Source organism: Suillus fuscotomentosus (assembly GCF_016647785.1).
Source record: "Suillus fuscotomentosus strain FC203 chromosome Unknown F5891scaffold_15, whole genome shotgun sequence".
NCBI classification, from domain to species: domain Eukaryota; kingdom Fungi; phylum Basidiomycota; class Agaricomycetes; order Boletales; family Suillaceae; genus Suillus; species Suillus fuscotomentosus.
This window is the reverse complement of record NW_024539527.1, coordinates 453,272-479,426: the sequence shown is the minus strand read 5'-3', so window position 1 is coordinate 479,426 and position 26,155 is coordinate 453,272. Positions and strand designations below refer to the sequence as shown.

Genomic DNA, 26,155 nt, shown 5'->3' with positions numbered 1-26,155 from the left:
TTGTTAATGGCTTGGCATGGTTTCGATTCCAGAACACGAACGAGTGTACTGATATTGAGTTGGCAGGAATATCATAGCAATGGACTTGGGTGGAGCTAGGGTGATCCCCTGCGCGTTTGACTCAGACCATGGAACAGTTTTGTTGAATATGTCAATATGGATTGCTGTTTCTGTGATCGTGTCTGATTGGGTGTTGATGAAACGGGCGGTCGTGCCGCAGTAAGCACCATATATTGAAAGTGGTGTATGATATATACGTGGTCTATGTGGTAGATCAAAGGGCTGGGGGCACGCTATATTCGAGATATACTGGAAGGTTGTCGAAGGGATAATTGTAGGCTTTATTAATACGATGGTGTCTACGAGGACCTTAGTAAGCTTGTTAGTAGAGAAAGTAGACCGAGACTCGAATCTCAGTGTTGTAGACTGAAGCACTAAGACACAGATTTGGAGACAGAATAGTGTGGGTGAAAGGTAGTGTATAGGCAAACATAATTGTACCTCGGCGTTGTAGTGAAGAACCAAATATTGTTTCACTCCATGATGATGCACCAGTCTTGTCGTGTGTGAACATTCAAAGTGTTGAAACAGTTGGAACAAACCACTACTAGATACGCACTGGGCTCCAACTTGGACTTTGATGACGCCAGACATAACTTGAATGGACTACTGCATAATTCCGAGTCGACTATGGAATAGACCGAGCTCTTTCGACTTTTCTGCAAAGTAATAAGATTCATATTCAAAATTTATGTACGTCTGGTAGATTGAGGAGTAAAACTTTTCCAGCCTCCTATGACAAGCATGCAAATGTTCTGCGTACGAGAAGATGGGATTCGTCACAGTACTACTTGTTACTGGAGGATCAGACTTAACTTCAGATCAACACGTGACTGAGACGCGTCGCGTCTGTCAGTCGTCAACCTCCTCCTTCTCCCGATATCGCACTGCCGGGTTATTCAAGAACGCAGGGTGAATTGTACCAGAAGCTGGTATCGCCGGGTATCATAGTAGAATCGTGAACAGCGTGTTGGGTTGTCGTTTGATCCTGACATTAGATCTTCAGAGAGAAGTCGATGAATGTTGCAAAATCTGCGGAGAGGAAGATGATCAGCAGGAGCAGACAAGAAGTTGAACAATGCATTCGATAAGGGCCCTCGTACCACTATTATTTGACGATGCAAGATCGTTAGCCACGACGAAGGGTATTGAGACAAAGGTGAGCGTCGATAATGTTCGAAGTCATCTTTCTGTGAGCAGGTAAAGTGGATAGCACCAACAGTGCGTGTCAGTCCAGGGTGAGTGAGTTGGTCGGAGATGCAGGAGGTAATTTGATATAAGTGTACAATCAAGAACAACAGTCAAATTTAAAGACCAACCACAAAGTCGCGCAGACCTATTAAATAGAAGACAGTAACTTGTTCTGTTCAGGAAATCTTGATCGCTAGCAGCATCGTGTTACCTGCATCCACTGGTAGGTGTAGAAATCGAAACGCGCAAGGTTGAAAGATCGCGAAACGAAGGAGGGGCACCTATTAGAAATGGCCAAGATTATCATAGTACTAACGGTGACACTCTAGCACATTGAACTAGAGGAGAATTCTTGATTTGAATTTGAATGAGAATAGATAAGTGACTGGAGATTGGCATGCGATAAAACGCTCTTCCCCATTGACGTGGAAGTCGGGGATCTGGCAGAAGCAGATTTGTATAGCCATCATGCATATGGCTAGTAGCTACAGAACTCAGGAAGAAGAGACCATATGCTTTGTTATCGGGCGTAGCTATTTTGACGCGGTCCTGCCGCGCCTGCCGCGGTCGTGACGCGGCCGTGACGCGGCGTGACGCGCATGTGACGCGGCACTGACGCGGCACTGACGAGCCTTGACGCGGCACTAACGATCCTTGACGCGGCCACTGACGCGCCATTCCTATATTCTACATTTAACTTCCAGATCAAGTTGGATGAGTTCACGACCATTCTTTTGTTATTTTAGTTGCCTCAGAGCCATGTACAACTAGGTATACATAAGCCAATGACTATTTTCTTTTCCTCTCTGGACCCTTCGAGCCTGTGGAGCACATCGACGTTTAACGGGCGGACATTCTTCGGCCGGCAGAGAAGGAACTACAGCTTCGGATAGCTCGTCTGCAGACTCCAAAGATGTAGCATCAGAGTTATCACTGAATAAGGGGCCGCGCTGTCAATCACATAAGTTAGATATCTATCGAACGGAGCAGGTAATGTCTTCCTCACTTCAAGTTCACTCTCGCTATAATCTCTTGCAGAAACCCATTCATCAGGAATTCCGAGATACACATTCCATCGCCTGTGATGTTGGCCAGCATCCAAACCCCACTGCTGGTTGCCTGCAGGTCCCTGCTTCTTCGGAATCCTCGAACATCCTTGCTTCTAGTGCGGTCAGACACTCGAGGTCGACATCAGCCACGAAGCTATTGGTAGGATAGCTTATCATGAGATCAGCCCAAGCCATCTTCAACAGCATGCTATCGTTCCATTCTTCGTTTCGAGCTTCGACGCGTTTTTCAAAATCACTGGCCTTTCGATGAGCAACCACGAGAGTGAAAGCATGCACCAAAGGCATGCCACCAAGCCATTTTTCGACTTGACCGGAAGCACCAGGAACATTCTCCGAGAACCAACGTGCAATTTTGGCATACTCGTGAGATGAGATGTCACCACAAAACGGTATGCTGTATGCACCCACACCATCTGGCTTCTTCTTCGATCGCAAGATGTAGTCTATCACGGGGTATGCCTCCGCATCATATTGGTTCAAGTCTGGACTGTCAAGTCCGTGCAGAGTTCGAATAACTCCTGTGAGTGGTGTTTCATGTGTTGAGGGAGGGGTGGTGGATTCGGGACGGAGTGTGCAGGGTCATGTGATGGCTGAGCGGTCTGCACGGAGGCCGGAAGATAAGCTATTACATTGCCTGTTCTATGTTCACAAGGAGAATATGTCGGATGACGCACCTGAACGGTCATAGCAGGGTATGAGGTCCCCAAAACTCAGCAGCGGACCCGGCCGATCTGGATCATTTTGATTCTCTGTCTCGTTGGGATAGAAAAAGTTGAATATATGTTTGATTAATTGCTAAAAGATGATTATAACAAGTTTACTCCGTATTTTAAAGAACTCACAAAGGCCATGATACGATTCACAAAAGCGCGATAATAAGGGTTGTTTCTCGAGCCCAGAGGAGACAACGAAAGAATGCTTAGTAAAATAAATTTATTACTGCCTATGGACAATTACAGTGTACGACGTCTAATTCTGTCAGGATGAAAAGGAACACTGTTAGAATATCAATTATTATGACAGATGTAAAGTAAAATATACCTAAGTTATATGGACAGTGTGACAGTTGAGGTGGTGAGGTTTGACGCGGCATGTGGAGGTGGTGAGGTCTGACGCGGCATGAATGAAGTTTGACGCGGCAGTGACGCGGCGTGACGCGCGGGTGACGCGGCAGTGACGAGGTTTGACGCGGCGTGACGCGCCTGTGACGCGGCACTGACGCGGCATGGAGGAGGTTTGACGCGGCACTGACGCGCATGTGACGCGGCAACTGACGCGGTATGTGCTATGGTTGACGCGGCACTGTAGTAGACCTTGACGCGGCATAGAGTGTAGATGTTGATATTAGTACAGAGACTGCGAAGATATTTGGGAGAACTTGTCGTGGTGTGAGTAGTGCTTGACGCAGCCTAAACGAGGCTTCTGACATGCCATGGTTGGGGCTCGACGTGTTGGTGCAGGGTATAGAGAGGGGATCAAACTTGGCAGGGTGAGGTCGAAGCTTGACGCAGTGAGACAACATTTGACACTGCATCTGAAAACCAACATAGATGAACGAATTAGAGGTAATGCAACAATATAGGACTGACGCGCAAGATGCATACTAGTAGTATGAACGCAGAGGACAAGCACTGTAAATTTGGTGAGAGGTGAATACAGCACTATAGAGCCTGTACGCAGGCAGACACTCATATGTTGATCATTAACGATGATTCAAAGTGTTTGGAATGCGATATGAAGTTGTGTAAACATGATCTGTACATAGGAATTTGTTACAGTGCCGCGTCACATATGCCGCGTCAGTGCCGCGTCACAGGCGCGTCACGACCGCGGCAGGCGCGGCAGGGCCGCGTCAATTTCACCTGGCCCTTTGTTATCATTATGTAATAACAGCATCACGCCTCCATTGAAACTCAGCAATCAGAATATCAGAGCGGCCTCGGCCTCAATGATCCTTGATTATTGCTTTTCTCGATTGACAGGCAACAGCCAGTCTGTGCACGGACATGTGTGCAGTACATTACAAGGAGGCAAGCTTTAACAGGCTTTCAATGATCACCATCCTGACACTGGTGCACTTTCAGTATTCAGGTTCAAGTTGCTGCACTGCGGCAATGTAAATCAACGTTGCACAGGATAGATATCAATACTGTGGCACATCACTGTTCTTCTATCACGAAGTGATCTGCACCAGAAGCTACGGTCATGAGCGAAAGATATTTAATCTGCATGTCTATAATGCACTGGCCTTCCTGTCTCTGCATCCCATAGCTTCATCCAATCCGACAGAAGAAAATTGGAATCCATCCAGCCTTCTTATATATAACACACTTCCAGGTTACCAGGACTCTGACCCGACAATATCTGATGCGAAGCCCACTGCTGATACTAGAACTGATTTCTACGATCGCAGTCTGACGAGTCGTAGATATGCCCTTGTCGGAATGGCATGTTCAAGTATCTTCAGCTGCTCATGCATCATTACAGGGATTGTCACTTTAGCCAGTCACGGAATCTCGGGTGTAACCCCACTCGGCATGACGATGACCGATCCTTCTGGAACGCTTCCTCCTCAACTTTTGCTGCAGGTGGAAATATTAACCCTGATGCTTGACTTAATCGTCACGTTGTGTACCGAGTCCATAGGCTTCGTACACGGCATCTCATTGCGCTCTGCGCTAGCATCAGAGTCGCGGCTTCGTTTCAACACCAATCTGCGGCTTCTGACCGCAGTTAGTAGATGGTATAACCCTAACGGCACCCTTTTTAACGGTATCTCGGCTGTCCTCCTCATTATATCCTACAGCTCGGCCTCAGTCGTCATATCTACGAACACAAATGCCCTGGGCGTTGTGCTATATGGGAGTACTATTGCCATCGTAGGAATGCCTCTCCTCATTTTGGGCATCGCACTCCTCCTCCAGGTGATTATCGCATTGTCAGCGATGCGGGTTATCAAAATCCTGACGTGGAGCTACTCACCTTTCGACGTGACCGCCGCACTCGTCCACCATACACAATTGACCCCTGCTACTTTCCGGTGCATGCGTCGTGTGTCTGACCTAGACACGTATGGAGGACCTGCGAAGCCACCAGAGACACAGCCCTCTACGTGGCATGCACACCCTAGCATCCGGAAAGTTGTCATTTTTCTGTGGGTTATTGTTGCAGCATACACTGGATGGGCCGCACTCGCCATGTATATCAGTAACCGGTTCTCTGCCGGTTCTGGATCTGTTCCTCTGACCCTACAAACATGGTCATTCTTCCAAAATTGGGATGGCGATTTCCTCACGTATGGTCTACCGAGTGGCAATCTTCATGGGTGGATTCTGCTCTTTGTCAGCATTGCGGGAGTCCAGGGACCGTTGACGCTTGGGCTGCATTGCTCGGAGCTCATCGCAAATGTCATTCGAGACGAAAGACAGTGGAGATGCGCTACCAGAAGCCAAGGACTTAGAGTGGCGGCGAACCCGCTGAAGCACATTTTCACTCATCCGCTCTATCTCATACTTTTTGTCGCGAAGCCTTTCCTGCGTGAGTCATTCACGCCAAGTATTTTGTTGTGAGTGTTATTGAACACCGATCACAGACTGGATGTTTGGGCTTTCATTCGACATACGCACATACGCCATTAACGACACCCTAGGCTTTTTATCTATAAGTATGTTCACTGCCCAGGTTCGTACTTACTGTATGTAAAATGGTTTCAACATGCTCACACATATTTGCAGATCTGGAACTTATGCATTGCCCTCTTTATATTTGCCTCTTTCTTCACTTTCGTCACATTGCGCAGACCGCACAGTCCCCAGCCAGCTGCATATGGCCATCTGCAGACTCTCGCCAACCTCGTGGATGAGTGGTCGCCTGTGATGTGGTGGGGACACAAGGAGGATGGAATTCCGTACTGTCATGCTGGTAGGATACTTGTATGTTCACGATAACTCGGATGCTGCATTGACATTTTTTAAAAGGGACAAGCGATCACCCGCTGCCGGATGTGAAGATGGACTGCGTTTATGCTGGTTCCGGTACTGGGTCTCTGGTACCCCTCTCGTGAGAGGTACCTGATTTGCTTTTTAAAGGAAATGTCTTGATTTCTCATTTCAAACAGGGAGCTATATTCGCATCAGGCTAATGATACATTCACGGTGCACGCAACCAGCTATGCCGTTGAACAAGACATACAGTTTTCATGCTATCTACTGCGTTGTTGTCGGTTCTTCTTGTTCTTATACCATTGATACGAGTCTGGGACACCTTTTAGCGGAGACTCAATCGATTTGACCTTCAAGCAATAGTTAAATTATTGTAATTTTGGTAGATGTGACTGATAACTTGGAATCATGTAACTGATGGACACTTTTTTCTGATGGTATCTCTGCGCTGGGCCTTGCTATATCGTTATCTGATGAAACCGTTCCATACGAATGTTGAATTCCTGCTCATTCATCCAATGATCGAGAGCGAGCTACACCGTGAGTACTCAACCACATAGGGAATACGAAAGTGTACTTTCTCTCGAACACTGATCATGCAAGGATTAGCAAGGTGCGCTAACAGTACGTCAATTTCAGCTTTCAGAAAGCGACTCTGACATGGTGAATCTGTCTCTGTTTGACCCCGAGCGTAAGCGCATAGAGGTGACGATGATGACGACGATGTAGATATGGAAGAAGGTGAAGGCGGACGTTTAAGTTTTGTGTTTGCCATGCAACTCACTCTCTGCCTACCCAACGTCGACTCTAAGAGCCAATACTCTGATGCTCGCCGGCACCTCCATTTGCCACCTGCCCACTGCTCGCATTTTTGCATATGGCACCCATTTCGACATGCACCCCATGGGTTTTGAATGGCTCGACGACGATATCCGAATCCTCGTATATGAATCAACTGCCTCTGCACGTACTGAACATTGGTACTTCCAAAACTCTGCTATGGAGGATATGGATGCAGATGGCTTCGTCACGGCAAAACTCATTCCAATTACTTTATGGCCGCCAGAAGAGCAAATAACCAAGAGCCTAGGTAAAAATCAGGGACTCAAAGGTATCAGACGCATGCGTTGCCAAGGCCAAGGACGATGATATGAAGAAAAAGGGCGCAAAGAAGTTCTAGAAGAGGTATGGAGAAACCGCCGGGAAAGAGGACGAGGGATGGAAAGCATCGCAGAAGAGAAATGATTCAAGTGTGCGAAGCCGGTTGGATGATGATTATGATATGTTTCTTGGAGCCGATAGACATTCTGAAATGCGTTTTGAGTATGTAGGTGGGTCATGCGAAATCATAGAGTGCATGTCTTCTGCGCCTGATTCTTCGGACCTCGAAAAAGCGCATTTCTGCGCCATTGCCGCGACGCGTGAGGGGCTAACTTGCGCACCGACTAGCTGACCTGCCAATTGACGCTGAAAAAGACTGGTGGGGAGCAAGTGGCCGAGAGAGAAGAGTCTCACGCACACAGGAAAGACCTTGATTTAGACGCTCAAGCTTTCCAGAACGAAGATTGGATCAATACCTTCTAAGTATGTGGGTCACCATCATGCGTCATGCATCATGCGGGATTATCCGTGGTATACGTTGCTTATTACGTCCTTGATTCCTACCTAACGACAACCCTGTCTTTGAACTTACTGCTCATCACATATCCCAGTTGGTATAGCACGCCGGACATACCCGCGGAAGAAATGTTAACCTCACCCAACACTCTCGTGACTCGTCCTCTCTACTGATTGAGGTCCACGCAGACGCGAGCAATAAATTCACGTACTTAGACCAACTTCGACATCCTGCTGCACCACCGTCGCATTCTAGAACGCAACTCGACTGACCGAGCAATATTCAGTTACATCTTGGTCTTTCACGATACTATCATCAACTGTACGTAGTGGCTATACACCTGTACCTTCCATGGTTTGGAAATCTGATGGTTACGTTGCCTGTCTCAACGGTCTTCGTTTTTATCTTGGAGCTAATACAGATGAGGAGATATCGCACCGATACTATCCAACAATTGAACGTTAGAACACCAGACTACTTACTAAAGAACAATGCTTACTGCACCGCCCGTCGACTAGATCTCAAGATAAGTTGCAATGTCCGAAGGTCATTGGCGCCACCGGCCACAGCTTGTATAGTGAAATCAGGAAAACTCGTTTTTCACACAAGACAATTATCTGATGCTCGATAACAAAATTATGTTAGTTAGTGCGATCTATTGTCTAATCTCCTTACCAGTTCGCTGATGCAGCCACATGCACCAGAGGCTATGGTCATAAGCGAAAAATATTTAATGTGCGTGTCTATAATACGCTGGCCTTCCTGTCCCAGCCTCCCATAATGATGGCAGCTTCTTCCAGACCTACAGAAGAAAATCCGCATCCATCCAGCCTTCTTGCATACAATGCACTCCCGGGTCACCAGGACTTTGACCCGACAATAGCTGATGCGAAGCCCATTGCTGATACTGTAACTGAGTTCTACGACCGCAGTCTGACGAGTCGCAAATATGCCCTTGTCGGAATGGCATGTACAAGTATCTTCAGCTGCTTATGTATCATTACAGGTATTGTCACTGTAGCCAGTCACGGAATCATGGGAGTAGCCCCACTCAGCATACCAGTAACCGTGGTCCTAAAGCCTGACGGCCCCATTCTTAATAATTTTGGGTTTCCTCAATCGCCACTGCAGGCGGAACTATTGACCCTGATGCTCGACTTAATCGTCACGTTATGTACCGAGTCCACAGGCTTCGTACACGGCATCGCATTGCGCTCTGCGCTAGCATCAGAGTCTCGGCTTCGTTTCAACACCAATTTGCGCCTTCTGACCGCAGCTCGTGGATGGCATAACCCTAATGGCGCCCTGCTTAATGGTATCTCGGCTGTCCTCCTCATTATATCCTACAGCTCATCCTCACTCATCGTATGTGTGGACCAGCGAGTCCCATATGAATTCACGGATGGATCCATCATACAAGGGAGTGGGAGTGTCGCCATCGCAGGAATACCTCTCCTCATTTTAGGTGTCGCACTCCTCCTCCAGGTGATCATCGCATTGTCAGCGATGCGGGCTGTCAAAATATTGACATGGAGCTCCTCACCTTTCGACTTGACCGCCGCACTCGTCCACCACACACATTTGACCCCTGCGACTTTCCGGTGCATGCGTCGCGTGTCTGACCTAGACACGTATGGAGGACCAGCGAAGCCACCAGAAACACAGCCCTCTCCATGGCATGCTCACCCTAGTATCCGGAAAGTTGTCATTTTTCTGTGGGTTATTGTTGCAGCATACGCTGGATGGGCCGCACTCGTCATGTATATCTGGAACCACCCTTCTGTCAACATGCTGATCATGGTTATTCCTCTGACCCTACAAACGTGGTCGTTCTTCCCAACATGGGATAGCAATTTTATCATGTATTTTATGCTAGGTGTCAACCTTAAAAGGTGGATTCTACTCTTTCTCGACATTTCGGTTGTCCAGGGATCGTTGACGCTTGGGCTGCATTGCTCGGAGCTCATCATAAATGTCATTAGAGACGAAAGACAGTGGAGATCCGCTACCACAAGGCAAGGACTTAGAGTGGCGACGAACCCGCTGAAGCCAATTTTCACTCATCCGCTTTGTCTCATACTTTTTATCGTGAAGCCTTTCCTGCGTGAGTCATTCATGCCTAGTATTTTGTTGTCAGTGTTATTGAACACCCCGTGACCACAGACTGGATGTTTGGGCTTTCATTCAACATAGACTCACTCGTCATTGACGAGACCCTCGAAGATTTTGCGATAAGTATGTACACTGCCCAGGTTCGCTTTTACTACCCACGTAAAATTGTTACAACATTCTCACACATATTTGCAGATCTGGAACTTATGCATTGCGCTCTTTATACTTGCCTGTTTTTTCACTTTAATCTCACTGCTCCGACCACACGGTCCCCAGCCAGCTGCATATGGCCACCTGCAGACGCTCGCCAACCTCGTGGATGAGTGGTCGCCTGTGATGTGGTGGGGACACAAGGAGGATGGAATTCCGTACTGTCATGCTGGTAGGATATTTGCATGTTCACGATGATGCTGCATTGATACTTTTAAAAAGGGACGAGCGATCACCCGCTGCCGGATGTGAAGATGGACTGCGTTTATGCTGGTTCCGGTCCTGGGTCTCTGGTACCCCTCTCGTAAGAGGTGCTTGATTTGCTTTTTAAAGGGAGTGCTCTGATTTCTCTTTTTAAACAGAGAAGTATATCTATGTCAGGCTGGTGATGCATTCGCGGTGCACACAATCAGCGAACGAGACGTACAATGTTCATGCTATCTACTGCGTTCTAGTTGGTTCTTTTTCTTATACCATTCATACGATTCTGGGACAACTTTTAGCGGGGACACTTTCGATTGGACCTTCAAGCAATCGTTGAATCATTGTAAATTTTGTGGATTATGACTTAAAATCATGTAGCTGATGGACACTTTTCCTGATGGTATCTCTGCGCCGGACCTTACTTATATATCGCTAGTTGATGAAACCGTTCCGTGCGATTCGATACCAAGTTTCACTCGATCCAGAGCGTGCTACACCATCCAATCACGTAGGGAGCATCAAAGTGTACCTTCTCTCTGACACTGCCCAGGTAAGGATGCCAAGGCGCGCGCAAATTCAGCTTGCGGAAAGTGACTCTGATACAGGAATCTGTCTCTGTTTGACCCTGAAGCACAAGCTCACGGAGGATGATGATGATATGTTTAGCCTTCGTATTTGTCATGTAACTCACTCTCTGCCTACTGAACGTCGACTCTGAGAGCCAATGCTCTGCTGCTCACCGGTACCCCCATTTCCCACCTGTCCATCGCTCGCATCTTTGCATGTCACCCAATTCGACACGTCCCTCATGAGCATGGAATGGCTCGGCGATGATAGCTGAATCCTCGTTTATCAATCAACCGCCTCTGCACGTACTGCCATCGGTACTTCCGGAAATCTGCTATGGAGGATATTGACGCAGACAGTTTCAGGATGGCAAACCCCACCCCCACCACCTTATGGCCGCCAGAAGGGCGAAAAACCAAGAGCCTGGCTAAAGGCCAAGGGTTGAAAGGTATCATACATGCATTGGGCTAAGGACGATGACTCACGTAACGAAGAAGTGCACAAAGGAAAGCAAGTTCTATAAGTGGTATGGAAAAATCGCCAGGAAAGAGGATGAGCATCGCAAAAAGAAATTAACTGTGTGAAGCCGTTGGATGATGATCTTGATGCGTGTCGTAGAGCTGATAGACCTTCCAAAATGCGCTCCGAGTATGTAGGTGGGTGAGTAAAACCGTGGAGCACGTCTTCCGCGCCTCGGCCGCCTCATTCTTTGGACCTAAAAAATCGCATTTCCGCGCACATCGTTGCTGTGCCGCGCGAAGACTGGCGCAGAGCGAAGGGTCGAGGGAGAAGAGTTCTACGCCCACAAGGAAACGCAGCAAGACCTTGAGAAGAGCTAGAGGCTCAGGTATTCTAGAACGAGAATGATACGTTCTATGTGAGTCACCATCAAATGCAGAATGCATTATCTGCAGTACGCACGTTGTTGATTACGATCATGTTTCCCAGCTAAGGACGACCCTCGTCGATGCTGTCTTTGTACTTCTCATCAAAGATGTTTGTATACGTAGCAGATCCCAGTAGGTGTAACTTGCCTTGCGCACGTGTTTAAAGTTTATTATGTTGCAAATTGTCTGCACGTCACTTTCCTCGATCGATCGCCAGCCGGTGCACCGCCACCTGGGGCAATTCCTGGAATTCAACTCCGAGTCGACTGACTGATGGGCTCCAGTTACTGTGAGTTGCTCTTTCATTGTTTCACAACACCATTACTATCAGCTGTACATGGCTATACACCACCTTCTATGGCCTGGAAATCTGACGGTGGCTGAGCGATCTTCGTTTTCATCTCTGGAGCTAATACAGATCAGGAGATATCACACCGATGCAGAAACAACAGACTACGTACTAAGGAACAATATTGCTTACTGCGCCCCCCGATCTCAAGATAAGCAATGTCCGAAGGTCATTGGCGCCACCGGCCACACCTTGTATAGTGAGATCAGGAAAACTCGTTTCCCATACAAGACAATATTCTGATGCTCGATAACAAAATTATGTTAGCTAGTGCGATCTACCGTCTAATTTCCTCACCACTTCGCTGATGCAGCCACATGCACCAGAGGCTGTGGTCATAAGCGAAAAATATTTAATCTGCGTGTCTATAATATGCTGGCCTTCCTGTCCCAGCCTCCCATAATGATGGCAGCTTCTTCCAGACTGACAGAAGAAATCCGCGTCCATCCAGCCTTCTTGCGTACAACGCACTCCCGGGTCACCAGGACTTTGACTCGACAATATCTGATGCGAAGCCCACTGCTGATACTGGAACCGATTTCTACGACCGCAGTCTGACGAGTCGCAGATATGCCCTTGTCGGAGTGGCATGTACAAGTATCTTCAGCTGCTTATGCGTCATTGCAGGGATTGTCACTTTAGCCAGGCACGGAATCGCGGGAGTAACCCCACTCAGCATGGTGGCAGTACCCCCGACGGCCGATCCTTATGAACTTCCTTCTCCTCAACTTTCTCGGCAGGCGGAAATCTTGACCCTGATGCTTGACTTAATCGTCACGTTGTGCACCGAGTCCACAGGCTTCGTACACGGCATCTCATTGCGCTCTGCGCTAGCCTCAGAGTCTCGGCTTCGTTTCAACACCAACCTGCGCCTTCTGACCGCAGCTCGTGGATGGCATCACCCTAATGGCGCCCTGCTTAACGTTATCTCGGCTGTCCTCCTCATTATATCCTACAGCTCGCCCTCACTCATCGTATGTGTGGACCAAAATTACACAGAGACATTTGAAGCAGTTGTTAGTGAGGGTATTGCCATCGCAGGAATACCTCTCCTCATTTTGGGCGTCGCACTCCTCCTCCAGGTGATCATCGCATTGTCAGGGATGCGGGCGGTCAAGATCTTGACATGGAGCTCCTCACCTTTCGACGTGACCGCCGCACTCGTCCACCATACGCAATTGACCCCTGCTACTTTCCGGTGCATGCGTCGTGTGTCTGACCTAGACATGTATGGAGGACCAGCAAAGCCACCAGAGACACAGCCCTCTGCGTGGCATGCTCACCCTAGCATCCGGAAAGTTGTCATTTTTCTGTGGGTTATTGTTGCAGCATGCGCTGGATGGGCCGCGCTCGTCATGTATATCAGCACCCGTTTCTCTGCCGGTTATGGTTCTGTTCATCTAATCCTACAAACGTGGTCGTTCTTCCAAAATCCTGATGGCAATTACATTGCATATGGTGTACCGAGTGCCGGTATTGAGTGGTGGATTGTGCTCTTTGTCAACATTGCAGCAGTCCAAGGACCGTTGACGCTTGGGCTGCATTGCTCGGAGCTCATCGTGAATGTCATTCGAGACGAAAGACAGTGGAGATCCGCTACCAGAAGCCAAGGACTTAGAGTGGCGACGAACCCGCTGAAGCCCATTTTCACTCATCCGCTTTGTCTCATACTTTTTATCGCAAAGCCTTTCCTGCGTGAGTCATTCACGCCTAGTATTTTGATGTGAGTGTTATTAAATACCGATCACAGACTGGATTTTTGGGCTTTCATTCGACATAGCCCCAGACGTCTCTGACGACACCCTAGACTATTTTATGATATTCATGTACACTGCTCAGGTTTGTACTTATTGTATGTAAAATTGTTACAACATGCTCACACATTCTTGGAGATCTGGAACTTATGCATTGCGCTCTTGATACTTGCCTGTTTCTTCACTGTGATCGCACTGCGCAGACCGCACGGTCCCCAGCCAGCTGCATATGGCCACGTCCAGACGCTCGCCAACCTCGTGGATGAGTGGTCGCCTGTGATGTGGTGGGGACACAAGGAGGATGGGATTCCGTACTGTCACGCTGGTAGGATATTTGCATGTTCACGATGATTCTGCATTGACACGTTCGAAAAGGGACAAGCGATCACCCGCTGCCGGATGTGAAGATGGACTGCGTTTATGCTGGTTCTGATGCTGGGTCCCTGGTACCCCTCTCGTGAGAGGTACTTGGTTTGCTTTGTAAAGGGAGTGCTCTGATTTCTCTTTTTAAACAGATAAGTATATTCATGTCAGGCTGGCGATGCATTCACGGTGCACACAATCAGTAATCCCATTGTACGAGACATACGACTTTCATGCTATCTACTGCGTTGCAGTTGGTTCTTTTTTCTTCCATTCATACGAGTCTGGGACAACTTTTAGCAAGGGCACGTTCGATTGGACCTCTTAGCAATTGTTGAATCATTGTAATTTTGGTGGATTATAACTTGAAATCGTGTAGCTGATGGACAATTTGACTGGCATCTCTGCGCCGGACCTTACTACGTTATCATACGATGAAACCGTTCCATACGAATGTCAAGTTTTCACTCATGCATTCAATGATTCAAAGCGTGCACCATTCAACTACGTGGGGAGCATCAAATTGTACCTTCTCTCTGACACTGCCCGAGCAAGGATGCCAAAGCACGCACAATCTCAGCTTGCGGAAAGTGACTCTGACACGGGAATCTGTCTCTGTTTGACCCTGAAGCACAAGCTCACAGAGGACGACGATGATAACGTCGATGTGGAGGAACGTGAAGACGAACGTTTAACGTCTAGCCTTTATTTACCATGCAACTCACTCTCTGCCTACTCAATGTCGACTCTGAGAGCCAATACTCTGCTACTCACCGGCACTCCCATTTCCCACCTGCCCATCACTCGCATCTTTGCATATGACACCCATTTCGACACACGCCCCATGGGCCTTGAATGGCTCGACGATAGTAGTTGCATGTGAATCTACAGCAACAAACAAATGTACGAGGAGGATGGTGCTAGTAAGACACGGAAACAACTTGAAAGAAGCATACGTGATGGAGAGTGCGAGCGAGCAGCACGCAAGGTGTGAAGAGGTGGTGTGGGCGTACGATAAACATACGGTGGCTGCGCGTCTCTTTCCACTGAGTTTGTTGAACCCGGAATAGCGTTGATCGTATCGAACACACGGTCAAAGATGCTTTCGGATGAGTCTGTAGAAGAGAGGTGATTGCGGTCTCTTGACAGAGATCAGCTATTCCCATTTCTGGGGATGTCTGTGTTCACAGAAAAATCGGACACTCCCATTGGGTCAAACCTCCTCGTGGAAACCGAGAAGGCGACCCAGAACTGTTGGGTGTGAACGGTCTTGAAGGAAGATCGTCAGTTTGACCAGAGGACAAAGGGCTGGAAGATTTGTTCAATGAGGACGCCTCAAACGAGCAGCGGCAGTCAAACTCGAAATGTCTGAACTGTCTCGAGGAGGTGAGTCAAACAATTGGGAACAAAGATGCGCCCTGGCGTTGGTACAGCGATGTTCCGCGGCACTCTCTGGCATCAACGAGTTGCTGGACACTGTCGTAGCGGGTGCATACAAGTGGGAACAAAGATGCGCCCTGGCGTTGGTACAGCGATGTTCCGCGGCACTCTCTGGCATCAACGAGTTGCTGGACACTGTCGTAGCGGGTGCATACAAGTGGGAACAAAAGCGGTAGCTCGTGATGGATGGAGTCCTCCGAGTCTTTGTTGAGACATGCTAATTAACGATCAAATGACAATTCTGTTTCATTGGAATCTTCAACTGCCTGGTCGCTGGAAAATGGAGGAAAAGCTTCTGAGAGAGACGATAATTATAAACAACAGGAAAAAATAAACATAAAAGCTATACCTGAGTTACGCGAGCGCCTGATAACTGTTCTAGGCGCAGAAAAACCTGGTATCTGTCGAAGGTGATAAGCAATGGTCCTGGATTGTATTCGAGGTACCCCGGTGTCGTTCCTCGTCAACACTGAACAGCGGAGAAGTGAGAAATGGAGTCTCAAGCACTAGAACAAATAGCAGTTTTTAATCAACATGATCATCACTTGCCTGGAACAACGCACAGGCTAGTATGCATGCAAGAATGTAATCTACATGTTGGGGCGGCCGCCGCCGCGCCCTCATAGAACATGAATTAATACTCCACCTGTCTCGATATCCCTCGATCTGCCTCTTGTGTGTTTTCACTGGGAGACTTGTGCTCGGGATGTGTAGTGTCGTGCACCCGGTTTTGTTGTCCCAAGCTACCTCACTCGACTCTCGAGGATTTCGAGTGTCAGGCTTTTGCAGCCCACTGAGTCTGTGCTTCCGAAGTTCCGATCGACATTCTGAGGTCACGTGACTCGGAACACGTATACTATATGCCGCTTGCGCAAGAAACATTTAAATCAAATCCAGAGCAATTTTGACACTCAGCAGACGCCGAGACACGCACATCAGTAAAGCCGTACTAACATGACCGAACCCCCTCCCCAAACTGGCGATACTCTCATCTCACAGTATGGGATTTTTTATGCCCGCAAAACAATAGGTTATGTAATCAGACGGGCTTGTTGTCACTCCAGCATACGAAGTCTCTAGTAAGCGCGCAAACCACGCGAGCTAGCGAAACCCTTCCCCCACCGTCGTCCCTTACTTAATAGATGGAACCTGAGGGGTTCGCTGGTCCGCAGGTAGTCCAGCCTTTGACGCCTGAGGCGCTGGCAACATTCAATGCTGCGCAAGCCCGCACTGGCGTAATCTACATCTCACGAATACCTCCTGGTATGCGTCCTGCAAAAGTACGACATTTAATGAGTGCCCATGGTGAAGTGGGGAGGGTTTATCTCCAACAAGAAGGTGCGTCTGCTCTTCACCATGCTATTACACACTAATTGGATTTTTGTTAAGACGCCAAACGTGCATACCTCCGCCGAAAGTTTACGTCCACCAAAAAGCCGCATTTCATTGAAGGCTGGGTGGAGTTCAAAGATAAAACGGTCGCAAGATCTGTAGCTGAGATGCTGAACGCGCAGCCGATCGGCGGCAAGAAGGGCACTCGTTGGCGAGATGATGTGTGGACTATGAAGTATCTCCCAAAATTTAAATGGAACATGTTGACTGAGCAAATAGGTGCGTGTTTTCACTTCATCCATGAACACGCGGGACACTCATTGCAACCTCAGCACATGAAGCTGCTATCCATACTGCTAAACTGCGCGTCGAGCTTGCGCAGTCGAAGACGGAACAACGCGATTACCTCAAGAATGTAGAACTTGCACGAGTATTGGACAAGCGTAATGAGAAAAGAAAGGAAAAGGGTTTGGGGCCAGTTGAGCTTAAGCGCCCAGCTGAAAGTAGTAAAGAAGAGGAGCCTCGAAAACGACTGAAGCACACGGATGATACCCAGCTTGATAGTGTACTTGGTAGCATATTTTAGTTTAAGAGTTTTATGCATCATTCTAACGTTAACGTTAAATGTTCAACGTGTTTGATTAGTGCACGGGCCAGCCGGCGGCACGGGATAAAATTTAATCGGCGCGTGAATGGGGAAAGGAAGAGAACATGGTTGACGGAAGCAACGACTTGCATCGCGACATTGTTGACAAAGGTTTGAGTTGGTCAACTGCACGGTTGGTCTCAAAAACTCACAGTCTCGCGATCCAAGAGGTCTGTCTGTCCTTCTACATCATGCTCGGCTCTCTCCTCAAACCTCCATCCTTGCCGTGGAATATCGTCTCTGATTTCTCTCTCAGTTCTTACTTCTAAAGATATTATAATGTCTTCCTGGCCTGCTCCTGCTTACCCTCCGCCTCGTCGTTCGCGTTCTCGCTCCCCTCCTCGTGGTGGTCATCCTCGACCACCATATCCAGACGCTGGGTATCCTCCGGACCAGCACAGAGGTGGAGGTGGCTGGGATCCACATGAAAGGGATAGGGAGAGAGCATGGGTCGAGTATGAGCGAGATAGAATCGCATATGACCACACTCGCCGCAGAAGCCGCAGTCCGCCACCGGACGACAGTATGAAAATTTCTTTATACTTCATCCCATGACAGCACATTGACTAGTCCAATTTATATAGGCAGAAAACGTCGCAGGTCCGTTTCACCTTATGACAGGGAAAGGGAGCGATATGACCCACGCCCGCGTTATGGCGATGATTATGGTGTTTCGGCTGCGTTAAATCATTTTCTCATTTCTGACCTCAATCTAGATGCACATTCGCGGGTATATAGCTACAGGTCTCCCCCAAGAGCTCAATTTGCGCCCCTATATCCTCCTCGCAGGGCACCCGCAGACCCGCGTACACTCGATCACCCAGCAACCCTGAAGCAATATGCCGAATGGTTTAGATATGCTTTCCCTCAACAAGCTTCTGATGAGGATGCCGCCGACAAGGCAGCAGAACAAGAAGCTGGCGATGGTTCTAAGCCTCGCAACGGCATTCGTTCTCGTTGGGAGAAATATAAGAAGGATTTCGTCGCAACTCAGGTTAGTCGTCGTCAATCTCTCAAGCGTACTGTGTGTACTGCGTGGCATATTGTGTCCTTTGCCGTCATGAGTTTTGTGAAGCAGCAGCTGAACGTCCTTTGTTATGTATGTAGTTGCAGACCATGTTTGATCACCATAGGAAATCCCCATGGTTTGCAGAGAAGTATGACCCAGCTCCGGAGTTCGTTGCTCTACGCCGTCGTGTTCGAAAGGAAGGTTGGAGAGGGCGATTAAACACGTTTCTGCTAGACCTCGAGTCGGGCAAGTTTGATCCTGACTTGAGCGAGCCTGAAACAGACACAACTTCTCCCGTTAAGGAGACAGTCGAGGCTGGTGAGGATGCGAAAACTGGTGGCGATGATGACATGCAGTTCAACCTCGACGCTGAGGACGATGCTGGTGAACAAGAGCCCAGCCGCGCTGAGGCCAACGGGAAAAATGTGAATGACAACAAGCGCAATAATCGTGGCGAAGAGATTGCTGTCGCTCCGGAAGGCAATCAGGTCATGATTCGGACTATTCCGCCTGATATCGGCCGTGTGAAGCTGGAGGAGGTAAGTGTGGTCGTTTTATGGTGATTATAAGAGCTCATCAGGGCTTTGCAGGCATGTTGTAAGGTGCCAGGATACATGTATCTAGCGCTCGGCGATCCTCTTCAGAAACGCAACTACTATCGCGCTGGCTGGATCAAATTCAGTGATGATGCTGATATGACAGTTGTTATGAGTGAGTTGACTGATAAAAAGGTGAAGATCCTGGTTCCATACCGCGTGTCTTTCGTTAACACGACGCGATAGATCGAAGGCTTCAAGCTTCATGTTGCTCACACTGTTAAGCCCTTTGTAAACAGAATTCGCTATGTCCCAGAAGTCGCCAGTAAGCCAGACCGCATCGAGAAAGACCTTGCGAACGCAAAGCTCTTGGCCTCTATTTTAGAGGAAGAAGCTTTAGCACTACGCCAGTTAAATCCAGCAGGGCATGAGTCCTCGGCAACGAACGGAGATGCAAAACCCGTGGATGCTGTGATGAGTGATGCGCATGCAGACCATGAGGACGATCCGGAACCAAAAGAATCCGGATCTGAGGCTATAGAACGGAGGATAGAGAAGATTATGGCAGACCTTCGCGACCAGGGGGCGGTTGATGAAAAAGTCGTGGAGGCGAAGAAAGTATGTGGGATCTGACGCGCTCTATTTCATTATTGCTGACTTTCGCTCTCGGCTTTTTATAGGCTGTTATTTCCCTGGACTTATATCTTGCCTACCTTCGGGCAGCGTTTCACGCATGCTACTACTGCGCTGTTGTTACCGATCATCTTGAAGAATTGCAGCGTAAGTGCTTGCAGCACGTGAGAAAACCTCTATCCAAGTCATTGCTTGAGGAGGTAAAGGCTGCTGAGGCTGAGAAGGAAAAAAAAGAAAGGGACGATGAGAAGGAAAGTGATGCACCTTTACCCCCTAGGCCAACCGAGAACAGAGATTGGAAGCGCAATGGTAAGCTTCCGGCATTTATTAAAGTTGGTCTGGCTAATTACGTGGACCAGATGAGAGATGGCTGGAGTGGTTTGATAGCAAGATTGCGCTACTGATCAATCGCAACGACCTGGACCCGCGTGAATATGGCGGCAAAAGTTACGACGAGTGCGTGCCTCCTCTGATCTCAGATGATTGGAAATGTCATTCTCATTGCAGGGAGCTGAGCAAAGCTGTCGAGCAATTCATCAAGCAGGAAGATGAGGGCAGGTTCCGGTGCAAGACTTGCCAGAAGCTCTTTAAGGCTACCTCATTTGTCGAAAAGCATGTCGCGAACAAGCACCCTGAACTCGTGAAACAGCTCGATGAGGTACGCATGTTTAATTTCGTCTTCTTTCGGCATCTCACGGTCGCCGGATTTTCAGGTCCCTTACTTCAACAACTTCGCGCTGGACCCACATAGAATCCAGCCGTTCACACACCCACCTCCTATTACCGGGAACAGCCAGCCTCCTCCCCAAGCATTCGGTATTCAAGGACACGCGGTAGTATACCCGCCCCCGGACTTTGGCCGGCCGAATCCATATCTTACTTATCCTGCTGCGTTCCCTCCGCCACCTTATGGAAACAATGGTCAATGGGATCATTTCGGATATCAATACGGGCCTCCAGGTCTATTTCCTACTCCTACACCTATCCGAAGGGATGAAGCGACCACCGCTCGCAGGCTCAGTGATCGTATTAGTGGCTATGCACCCAATCTGGAGCAGCCGATAGAGGTTACAATTCCCGCTAATGCTGGACTTCCCGCTAAGCCACAAGTTACTATGGACCTTGGCCAGCCTGCGGCGGATATTGGCAGGAAAGGTCGCCGAGGAGCCACGAGCTCAGGTCCACCGCCACCTCCGCCACCCGATGCGAAGGAAGATCCCAGGGCTGCTGGGGGCAAGAAAGTCAGCTACCACGACATGGACTCGGTTGCTGAAGGAGATGTCGAGTTGACTTACTGATGTGATGATGCATACGTGATATAATTTCTCTACGCTTCGCAATATATTTTGGTGATTATGTCGCATGTTGGAAAGCGCCTTCCTCACAGAGCGCCGAGGAGGGACTCGTGTACTGGATGTGGCAAATACTTATAATATTGAGAGATCGTAGAACAAATTAGAAAGCCCAAAAGGGTCCAGGTGGTGCTCAAAAAGGATGCGTGTTGCGGTCAGTGTAGCACTGTAGCATTTCTCCCTGACCCTTGCCTGTCCCTGGCTTATTAACTCCCTTGTTTTGTAAACTACCTATTTCTGTGTTCCTTCTGCACAATCATTCCAGTTCGAAACTTGCACCACAAGTCGGGTGCTGTCGCACAACTCCTGACTCTACGGCACCGTGATCATCAATGAGTGGGGCCAAACCTATTCTTGCTCATCGTCTGCCGGTATCCGTTCTTGTCAATGAAGAAGGACTGATAGCGCCAGAAGCCATTGGCCCGAGCAAGTTTGCGGTAACGTGGTCTGCTGAACCTCCCCCTCCTGTACTTGCACCTCTTGTACAAGCTGCAGAGCGCCAAGTTGTCCTCAGTTCATCTGACGGTGAATCTGATTTTTCGGAGAAAGATCTCTGCTCGTTGGGAGAAAAGCAGTCACCTGCCGAGCTTTCTGACGAATTCGAAAGTTCGCTGAGTCAACGTTTTCGGCCTCAGCAACTCGCTCCTCACCATCACGATGAAAATCCGATTATTCCACGGCTTTCTCGTGCAACCTCCATGCCTTTGCCATCACAGCTAGAGCATCTAAAAAATCCCCGCAGGACCACGTCTACTTCACCTGAAGTGCCAAGTCAACCTCTCCCCACAGATGCCACTGCCGAATCCTCTCGGTTCCACGAACTTTCGTTAGAACTCGCGGATTCTGTTCAGATGGTCGTCCAGACCCTTTTACAGGTCTCGCCAACGCAAATACTTGACCCGGCGAAAGAACAATTTGCAGCTTGCTCTCTCTCAGTCCCCACCGCCTGCATGTCTGCTGTCTTCACGACGATGAAGAACCTCAATTACATTTCTGCGAATATGCCAGATCTATGTGCCGACACGTTCAACCCTGCTCATTCCAGCAATTCTACTTTGACAGCCCGCCGATTGACCCTGCCTGGACCACCTGTCACTCCAGCCACGGATTTCGATATTGGGGAGATGCTGCAAGGAGTCGGAGATGCATCGAGTGGGAGGGCCGCTGAAGTTGGTGTAGATCTGGTCTTATTCCATAGCGATGTTGGGATGAGGCATATTGCGGTCAAGGGGGTAGAATGTGGAATATCTAATGTGCTAACGCATGTGAGTAGGCCCGTTGCAGTTGAAGTCCTAGTCTCACGACCTACAGGTCGTCCGTCAAATCATCAATACCGCACGTCGCGGTGATTCAATTGATTTGGGCCTTAGTATCGCTTCGTCGAGCTATTTGGGCTCAAATATGTCACCTTCCATCGAGAAACCAAGTTCGACAGCAAGGGGTGTCTCTTCTCCCGTCCCCATAGATGAGGATGAAACTTTGCAGTGCACATTTGAAATCCATCATCGTTTCCATTCGCCGGATGTACCAGTGGACGACATGACACCTACCAACACAAACCCTTCCGACGTTCTAGAGCGTCCAGAGCCCAACTTTGGTTCGATGTTGTTCCGAAGGCTACTTCTTCGATGCGGCGCGTCGCTTTCATCCGACGTTACTGATGACATAACTTCAAGAAGGACGTATGAAGTCAAGCTTGACCTTCAGCGTGGTTCAGCAGATACGATTACTGCCAAATCCTCAGCAACATCTGAACAATCTCATGTGCTTCTCAGTGGGGTTCGGTTAGGAACGGAGCCGTCTCTCGAAGAGCTTGGTCAATTCGCTGAAACTTTACGCGGAAAGAAGGTCACCTTGTATGCAAGCTCAACAAGCTCCTTTGCACACCACCTGACGAGCTATCTCACTGCTTGGGGGTTGGATGTCAGTCACGTTTCGCCAGAGGCTGAAGTCGATGGCACTCCAGTCGCCAATGAAGCTCCTGCCCCTCCATCTCGAGAGCGTGGATCACAAGAGCCTCGAGCCCCATCCACGAACGGTACTCCACGCTTAGCTCCGTCGCTGTCATTCGTAATGATCGATGATGATGTCTCCATCCTTAGGGAGAGGTTGCGCAAGTACAGAGCAGAGCAACCGATACCTCTTAGCCTTCACTCTCGGAAACGGCCTTCTCTAGCTGCTCACCATCGCCCAAAGTCGTCACCACAAGTAGCCCGTACTCTAGGCTTAGGATCACAGGCCCTACCGCAACAAACACCCATAGTAGTCGTTCACTTCACCAGCCTAGCCAATTACAAACTGGTCAAGGAAATCATACAATACGATCTCGCTTCCCACTCCTATCCAGCATGTCCCCCCGAAGTTATGATTATTCCTAAGCCCGCGGGTCCACGCAGGTTCCTTACTGCGCTGCACACTGCTGTTACTAAGCCTATCGTCGATCCATTTTTTGCCCCAATTGCTACCTCGCCACTCAGCCCTGGTTCGCACAGTTCTCCCTTCTTCAATTTAACTCAGACAAGTCCAAAATCCCCTTCTTCTCGCCCATCGAACTCATCGCGGACCAATTCCGAGCGATCTATGCGATCTACGAGGGACAGTACAAGTGAACACCACTCGCATGCACCTCCATCACCCCTCGGTCTCGCGGATAACATGGAGTATTTCCCCGAAACTCAGAGTCCTGTAAGGCTTGGTCAGACGCCATCCTCCGGGCTCGTCATTTCGAGCCCCGACGGACAGCCAACAGGCATTATCTTCCAGCCGCGTGCAAAATCTACGAAGCCTATCACACCATCACCCAATAGTGTTGCAGTCGATCGGGATAAGCCGCAGTTTCTATTAGCCAGTTCCGAACGGCTACGAGGGTCCTCCCGCCGTCTATCGGAGAGTGAACAGAAGAAGCAGGGTCAATCGCCGCTCTCCTTTGCGTCTTTGCACTCTAATGTGTTGAGAAGTGTATCACCCCCTCGGCGAGAAGCATCTCCTATCGAGGGTTTTACCCCCATCTCCACTACTCCCAAAGCAAAGGGGAAAGGAGTAACTTCCCCTCAGGCAGATGAACTTACCCCCTCATCACCGCTATCTCCCCCGTCGCGTAACGCAAGCACTGTTGATCTAAGGAAGGTTTCTTCCCCTCCAAGTTCTCCAGTAATACCGGAACCCCAACCCAGTGTGCTCACGCGAAGACCGGGAAGGCGAGCAACTCATGATTCAAAACCTTCGACGCCCCCCACTGCGTTGGGGAAAGCAGGCAAGGGTCAACCTGACACAAGCATCATACCTCCAATTAGCGTGCTCATCGTTGATGGTATGGGCTTCAATCTTATCATACGTCGCGCTAATCGGTTGGACCAGATAACCCAATCAATCAGACTATTCTGTCGACCTTCATGAGGAGAAAAAAGATTAAGTATGACGTGGCCAAAAACGGAGAAGAGGCGGTGCAGAAATGGCAAAATGGTGGATTTCACTTGATTTTGGTATGATATTCCCTCATAGGACAATTCCATCGAGCTGATATGTTATCTCAGATGGACATCCAAATGCCTGTTATGGACGGCATACAAGCGACAAAAGAGATTAGAAGATTGGAGAGTTTGACAGCTTCTTCGGGCTACACCCCAGGCACACCGCTATCCGATACACTTTCAGATGGAGCATTCTCCGAATCTCGTGCCTCAGCATCGCCTTACCGTTCCGCTGTCATTATCGTAGCTCTCACGGCTTCATCCCTCCAGAGCGACAGAGTGGCGGCGCTTGCGGCAGGATGCAACGATTTCCTGACCAAGCCTGTGTCTTTAGAATGGCTGAACAACAAGATCATCGAGTGGGGGTCGATCAAGGCTTTGCAGATGTGGGCTGACCTGCGGCCGGAGGTAGTGAAAACCATCTCGACTGAGCAAACGGCTCAAGCGCAACTTGTGGCCCGTCGACTTCACGTTCCCGAGGGTCGAATGACTCCAATCGGTTCTCTGAGTAGATCGACATCAAAAGCTAGAGGGGAGAAAAGCGATCCCCCTGTTCAACCTGGTCCTGAGCTTACTGCTAAACTCGCGGAACCGAAAGGAGTGGACGAGACAACCTCGAAACCGGCAAATGACTTGCCCGATAATGATTCCCCCGGATCATCGCCTTCTTCTGAATCTTCTGATTCCTTTGAGCAATCTGGTGAGCTCAATCTTCTATTTCTGCCTTTCTTTCACTTAGATCGGTGATTTCAGGAGAGAAGTCCGCATCACTCCCTGGTGCGCTGGTTGAAACATATTTGAAAAATCGACATTAATTATTCTCTAGCCGCTCATAATAACGACACGGATGATGCGGTCACCCAATCTGAATCTATGACTGCCAAGGACGAGCACACGCCTACAGGTATTTTGTTCCCACCTGGAGTGCCACTGGATTTGGCTCAATATATTTCACAAGACGGGGAGGAATGCCATGAAAGCTCATCGGAAACGTCTTATGCGACTGCAAGTGAAACGTCAACAAATGCTTCTGAATTCCAAGATGCGCCAACATCACCTCAATGACGACGTTGGGCGACCTTTGGAAGCTTTGCGAGGCTGGCCGCGCCTATGGTCTTACCATTATATCTGAAGGTTGCCGCGTTCTTCCGCAAATATTTTTAATGACTCGTATACCTACCTTGTCAATTTTTTTGTCCGTTCGTGTTGATCACTAGGTGCTGCATGCTTTATTCTGGGTTTTATGGGATTATTGGGTGATTGTCTTTTGACTCTGATAGCATACCACTGCTGAGTTATATGAAATAAGGATTGACAAAAACTAATGTTCTCACCATTAGGCAATAGAGTGATTCGGAAGATGCCCGAATTTGACCATTAGTGTGAAGGTGTGCAATTGCAATGGGCGTGC

The 26,155-nt window shown here is 48.8% G+C and overlaps 8 protein-coding genes across 8 annotated transcripts; 7 read left to right on the top strand and 1 right to left on the bottom strand.

The window, feature by feature from the left end:
• Positions 1-1,961: 1,961 nt before the first annotated feature.
• On the bottom strand, positions 1,962-3,400 carry F5891DRAFT_1021589 (uncharacterized protein). The gene is made up of 4 exons (XM_041361193.1): positions 3,378-3,400; positions 2,996-3,007; positions 2,258-2,380; positions 1,962-2,201 (listed from the first exon to the last, which is right to left on the bottom strand). Exons 2-4 carry the CDS (start codon positions 3,005-3,007, stop codon positions 2,019-2,021), a joined length of 318 nt encoding a protein of 105 aa, XP_041228455.1. The 5' UTR covers positions 3,378-3,400; the 3' UTR covers positions 1,962-2,018.
• A 1,464-nt stretch (positions 3,401-4,864) lies between these two features.
• F5891DRAFT_1186016 (uncharacterized protein) lies at positions 4,865-6,384 on the top strand (the record flags this gene model as incomplete). Its single annotated transcript, XM_041366622.1, has 4 exons — positions 4,865-5,858; positions 5,914-6,002; positions 6,056-6,242; positions 6,299-6,384. 4 exons carry the CDS (start codon positions 4,865-4,867, stop codon positions 6,382-6,384), a joined length of 1,356 nt encoding a protein of 451 aa, XP_041228454.1.
• Positions 6,385-7,072: 688 nt separating this feature from the next.
• On the top strand, positions 7,073-7,327 carry F5891DRAFT_936045 (uncharacterized protein; the record flags this gene model as incomplete). Its single annotated transcript, XM_041374052.1, has 1 exon — positions 7,073-7,327. A coding segment is annotated over one exon (255 nt), but the record flags the coding sequence as incomplete, so codon positions are not given.
• Positions 7,328-8,080: 753 nt separating this feature from the next.
• Positions 8,081-10,674, top strand: F5891DRAFT_132276 (uncharacterized protein). Its single transcript, XM_041370608.1, has 6 exons — positions 8,081-8,520; positions 8,585-9,984; positions 10,044-10,132; positions 10,188-10,374; positions 10,425-10,513; positions 10,565-10,674. The coding sequence occupies exons 1-5, from the start codon at positions 8,501-8,503 to the stop codon at positions 10,508-10,510; spliced, it is 1,782 nt and encodes a 593-aa protein (XP_041228452.1). The 5' UTR covers positions 8,081-8,500; the 3' UTR covers positions 10,511-10,513; positions 10,565-10,674.
• A 1,721-nt stretch (positions 10,675-12,395) lies between these two features.
• Positions 12,396-14,463, top strand: F5891DRAFT_132218 (uncharacterized protein). The gene is made up of 5 exons (XM_041370607.1): positions 12,396-12,408; positions 12,477-13,904; positions 13,960-14,048; positions 14,102-14,288; positions 14,339-14,463. The coding sequence occupies exons 2-5, from the start codon at positions 12,887-12,889 to the stop codon at positions 14,422-14,424; spliced, it is 1,380 nt and encodes a 459-aa protein (XP_041228451.1). The 5' UTR covers positions 12,396-12,408; positions 12,477-12,886; the 3' UTR covers positions 14,425-14,463.
• A 2,165-nt stretch (positions 14,464-16,628) lies between these two features.
• On the top strand, positions 16,629-17,716 carry F5891DRAFT_1021525 (uncharacterized protein). The gene is made up of 3 exons (XM_041361192.1): positions 16,629-17,104; positions 17,156-17,377; positions 17,431-17,716. Exons 1-3 carry the CDS (start codon positions 16,909-16,911, stop codon positions 17,682-17,684), a joined length of 672 nt encoding a protein of 223 aa, XP_041228450.1. The 5' UTR covers positions 16,629-16,908; the 3' UTR covers positions 17,685-17,716.
• A 101-nt stretch (positions 17,717-17,817) lies between these two features.
• F5891DRAFT_1021500 (uncharacterized protein) lies at positions 17,818-21,477 on the top strand. The gene is made up of 11 exons (XM_041361191.1): positions 17,818-17,914; positions 18,001-18,267; positions 18,329-18,412; positions 18,461-18,738; positions 18,852-19,292; positions 19,344-19,484; positions 19,536-19,907; positions 19,970-20,231; positions 20,282-20,378; positions 20,430-20,580; positions 20,636-21,477. The coding sequence occupies exons 2-11, from the start codon at positions 18,024-18,026 to the stop codon at positions 21,218-21,220; spliced, it is 2,655 nt and encodes an 884-aa protein (XP_041228449.1). The 5' UTR covers positions 17,818-17,914; positions 18,001-18,023; the 3' UTR covers positions 21,221-21,477.
• F5891DRAFT_1021493 (uncharacterized protein) lies at positions 21,457-26,122 on the top strand. The gene is made up of 7 exons (XM_041361190.1): positions 21,457-22,539; positions 22,586-24,584; positions 24,632-24,756; positions 24,808-25,444; positions 25,498-25,521; positions 25,571-25,648; positions 25,703-26,122. The coding sequence occupies exons 1-7, from the start codon at positions 21,607-21,609 to the stop codon at positions 25,807-25,809; spliced, it is 3,903 nt and encodes a 1,300-aa protein (XP_041228448.1). The 5' UTR covers positions 21,457-21,606; the 3' UTR covers positions 25,810-26,122.
• The last annotated feature ends 33 nt before the right edge of the window (positions 26,123-26,155 follow it).

Coding starts and splice junctions, on each gene's coding strand:
- F5891DRAFT_132218 (XM_041370607.1), top strand. CDS start 12,887: ATGGTGGCAGTACCCCCGACGGCCGATCCTTATGAACTTCCTTCTCCT. Junction 13,905..13,959: donor TATCGCAAAGCCTTTCCTGC/GTGAGTCATTCA, acceptor TACCGATCACAG/ACTGGATTTTTGGGCTTTCA. Junction 14,289..14,338: donor GATTCCGTACTGTCACGCTG/GTAGGATATTTG, acceptor ACGTTCGAAAAG/GGACAAGCGATCACCCGCTG.
- F5891DRAFT_1021493 (XM_041361190.1), top strand. CDS start 21,607: ATGAGTGGGGCCAAACCTATTCTTGCTCATCGTCTGCCGGTATCCGTT. Junction 22,540..22,585: donor TATCTAATGTGCTAACGCAT/GTGAGTAGGCCC, acceptor CACGACCTACAG/GTCGTCCGTCAAATCATCAA. Junction 24,757..24,807: donor GTGGATTTCACTTGATTTTG/GTATGATATTCC, acceptor ATGTTATCTCAG/ATGGACATCCAAATGCCTGT.
- F5891DRAFT_132276 (XM_041370608.1), top strand. CDS start 8,501: ATGCTCGATAACAAAATTAT. Junction 10,133..10,187: donor TAAGTATGTACACTGCCCAG/GTTCGCTTTTAC, acceptor ACATATTTGCAG/ATCTGGAACTTATGCATTGC. Junction 10,375..10,424: donor AATTCCGTACTGTCATGCTG/GTAGGATATTTG, acceptor ACTTTTAAAAAG/GGACGAGCGATCACCCGCTG.
- F5891DRAFT_1021500 (XM_041361191.1), top strand. CDS start 18,024: ATGTCTTCCTGGCCTGCTCCTGCTTACCCTCCGCCTCGTCGTTCGCGT. Junction 18,739..18,851: donor AGGATTTCGTCGCAACTCAG/GTTAGTCGTCGT, acceptor TTATGTATGTAG/TTGCAGACCATGTTTGATCA. Junction 20,379..20,429: donor GGCGGCAAAAGTTACGACGA/GTGCGTGCCTCC, acceptor TTCTCATTGCAG/GGAGCTGAGCAAAGCTGTCG.
- F5891DRAFT_1021589 (XM_041361193.1), bottom strand. Junction 2,202..2,257: donor ATAGCGAGAGTGAACTTGAA/GTGAGGAAGACA, acceptor TGTGATTGACAG/CGCGGCCCCTTATTCAGTGA.
- F5891DRAFT_1021525 (XM_041361192.1), top strand. CDS start 16,909: ATGGAACCTGAGGGGTTCGCTGGTCCGCAGGTAGTCCAGCCTTTGACG. Junction 17,105..17,155: donor GGTTTATCTCCAACAAGAAG/GTGCGTCTGCTC, acceptor ATTTTTGTTAAG/ACGCCAAACGTGCATACCTC. Junction 17,378..17,430: donor CATGTTGACTGAGCAAATAG/GTGCGTGTTTTC, acceptor TTGCAACCTCAG/CACATGAAGCTGCTATCCAT.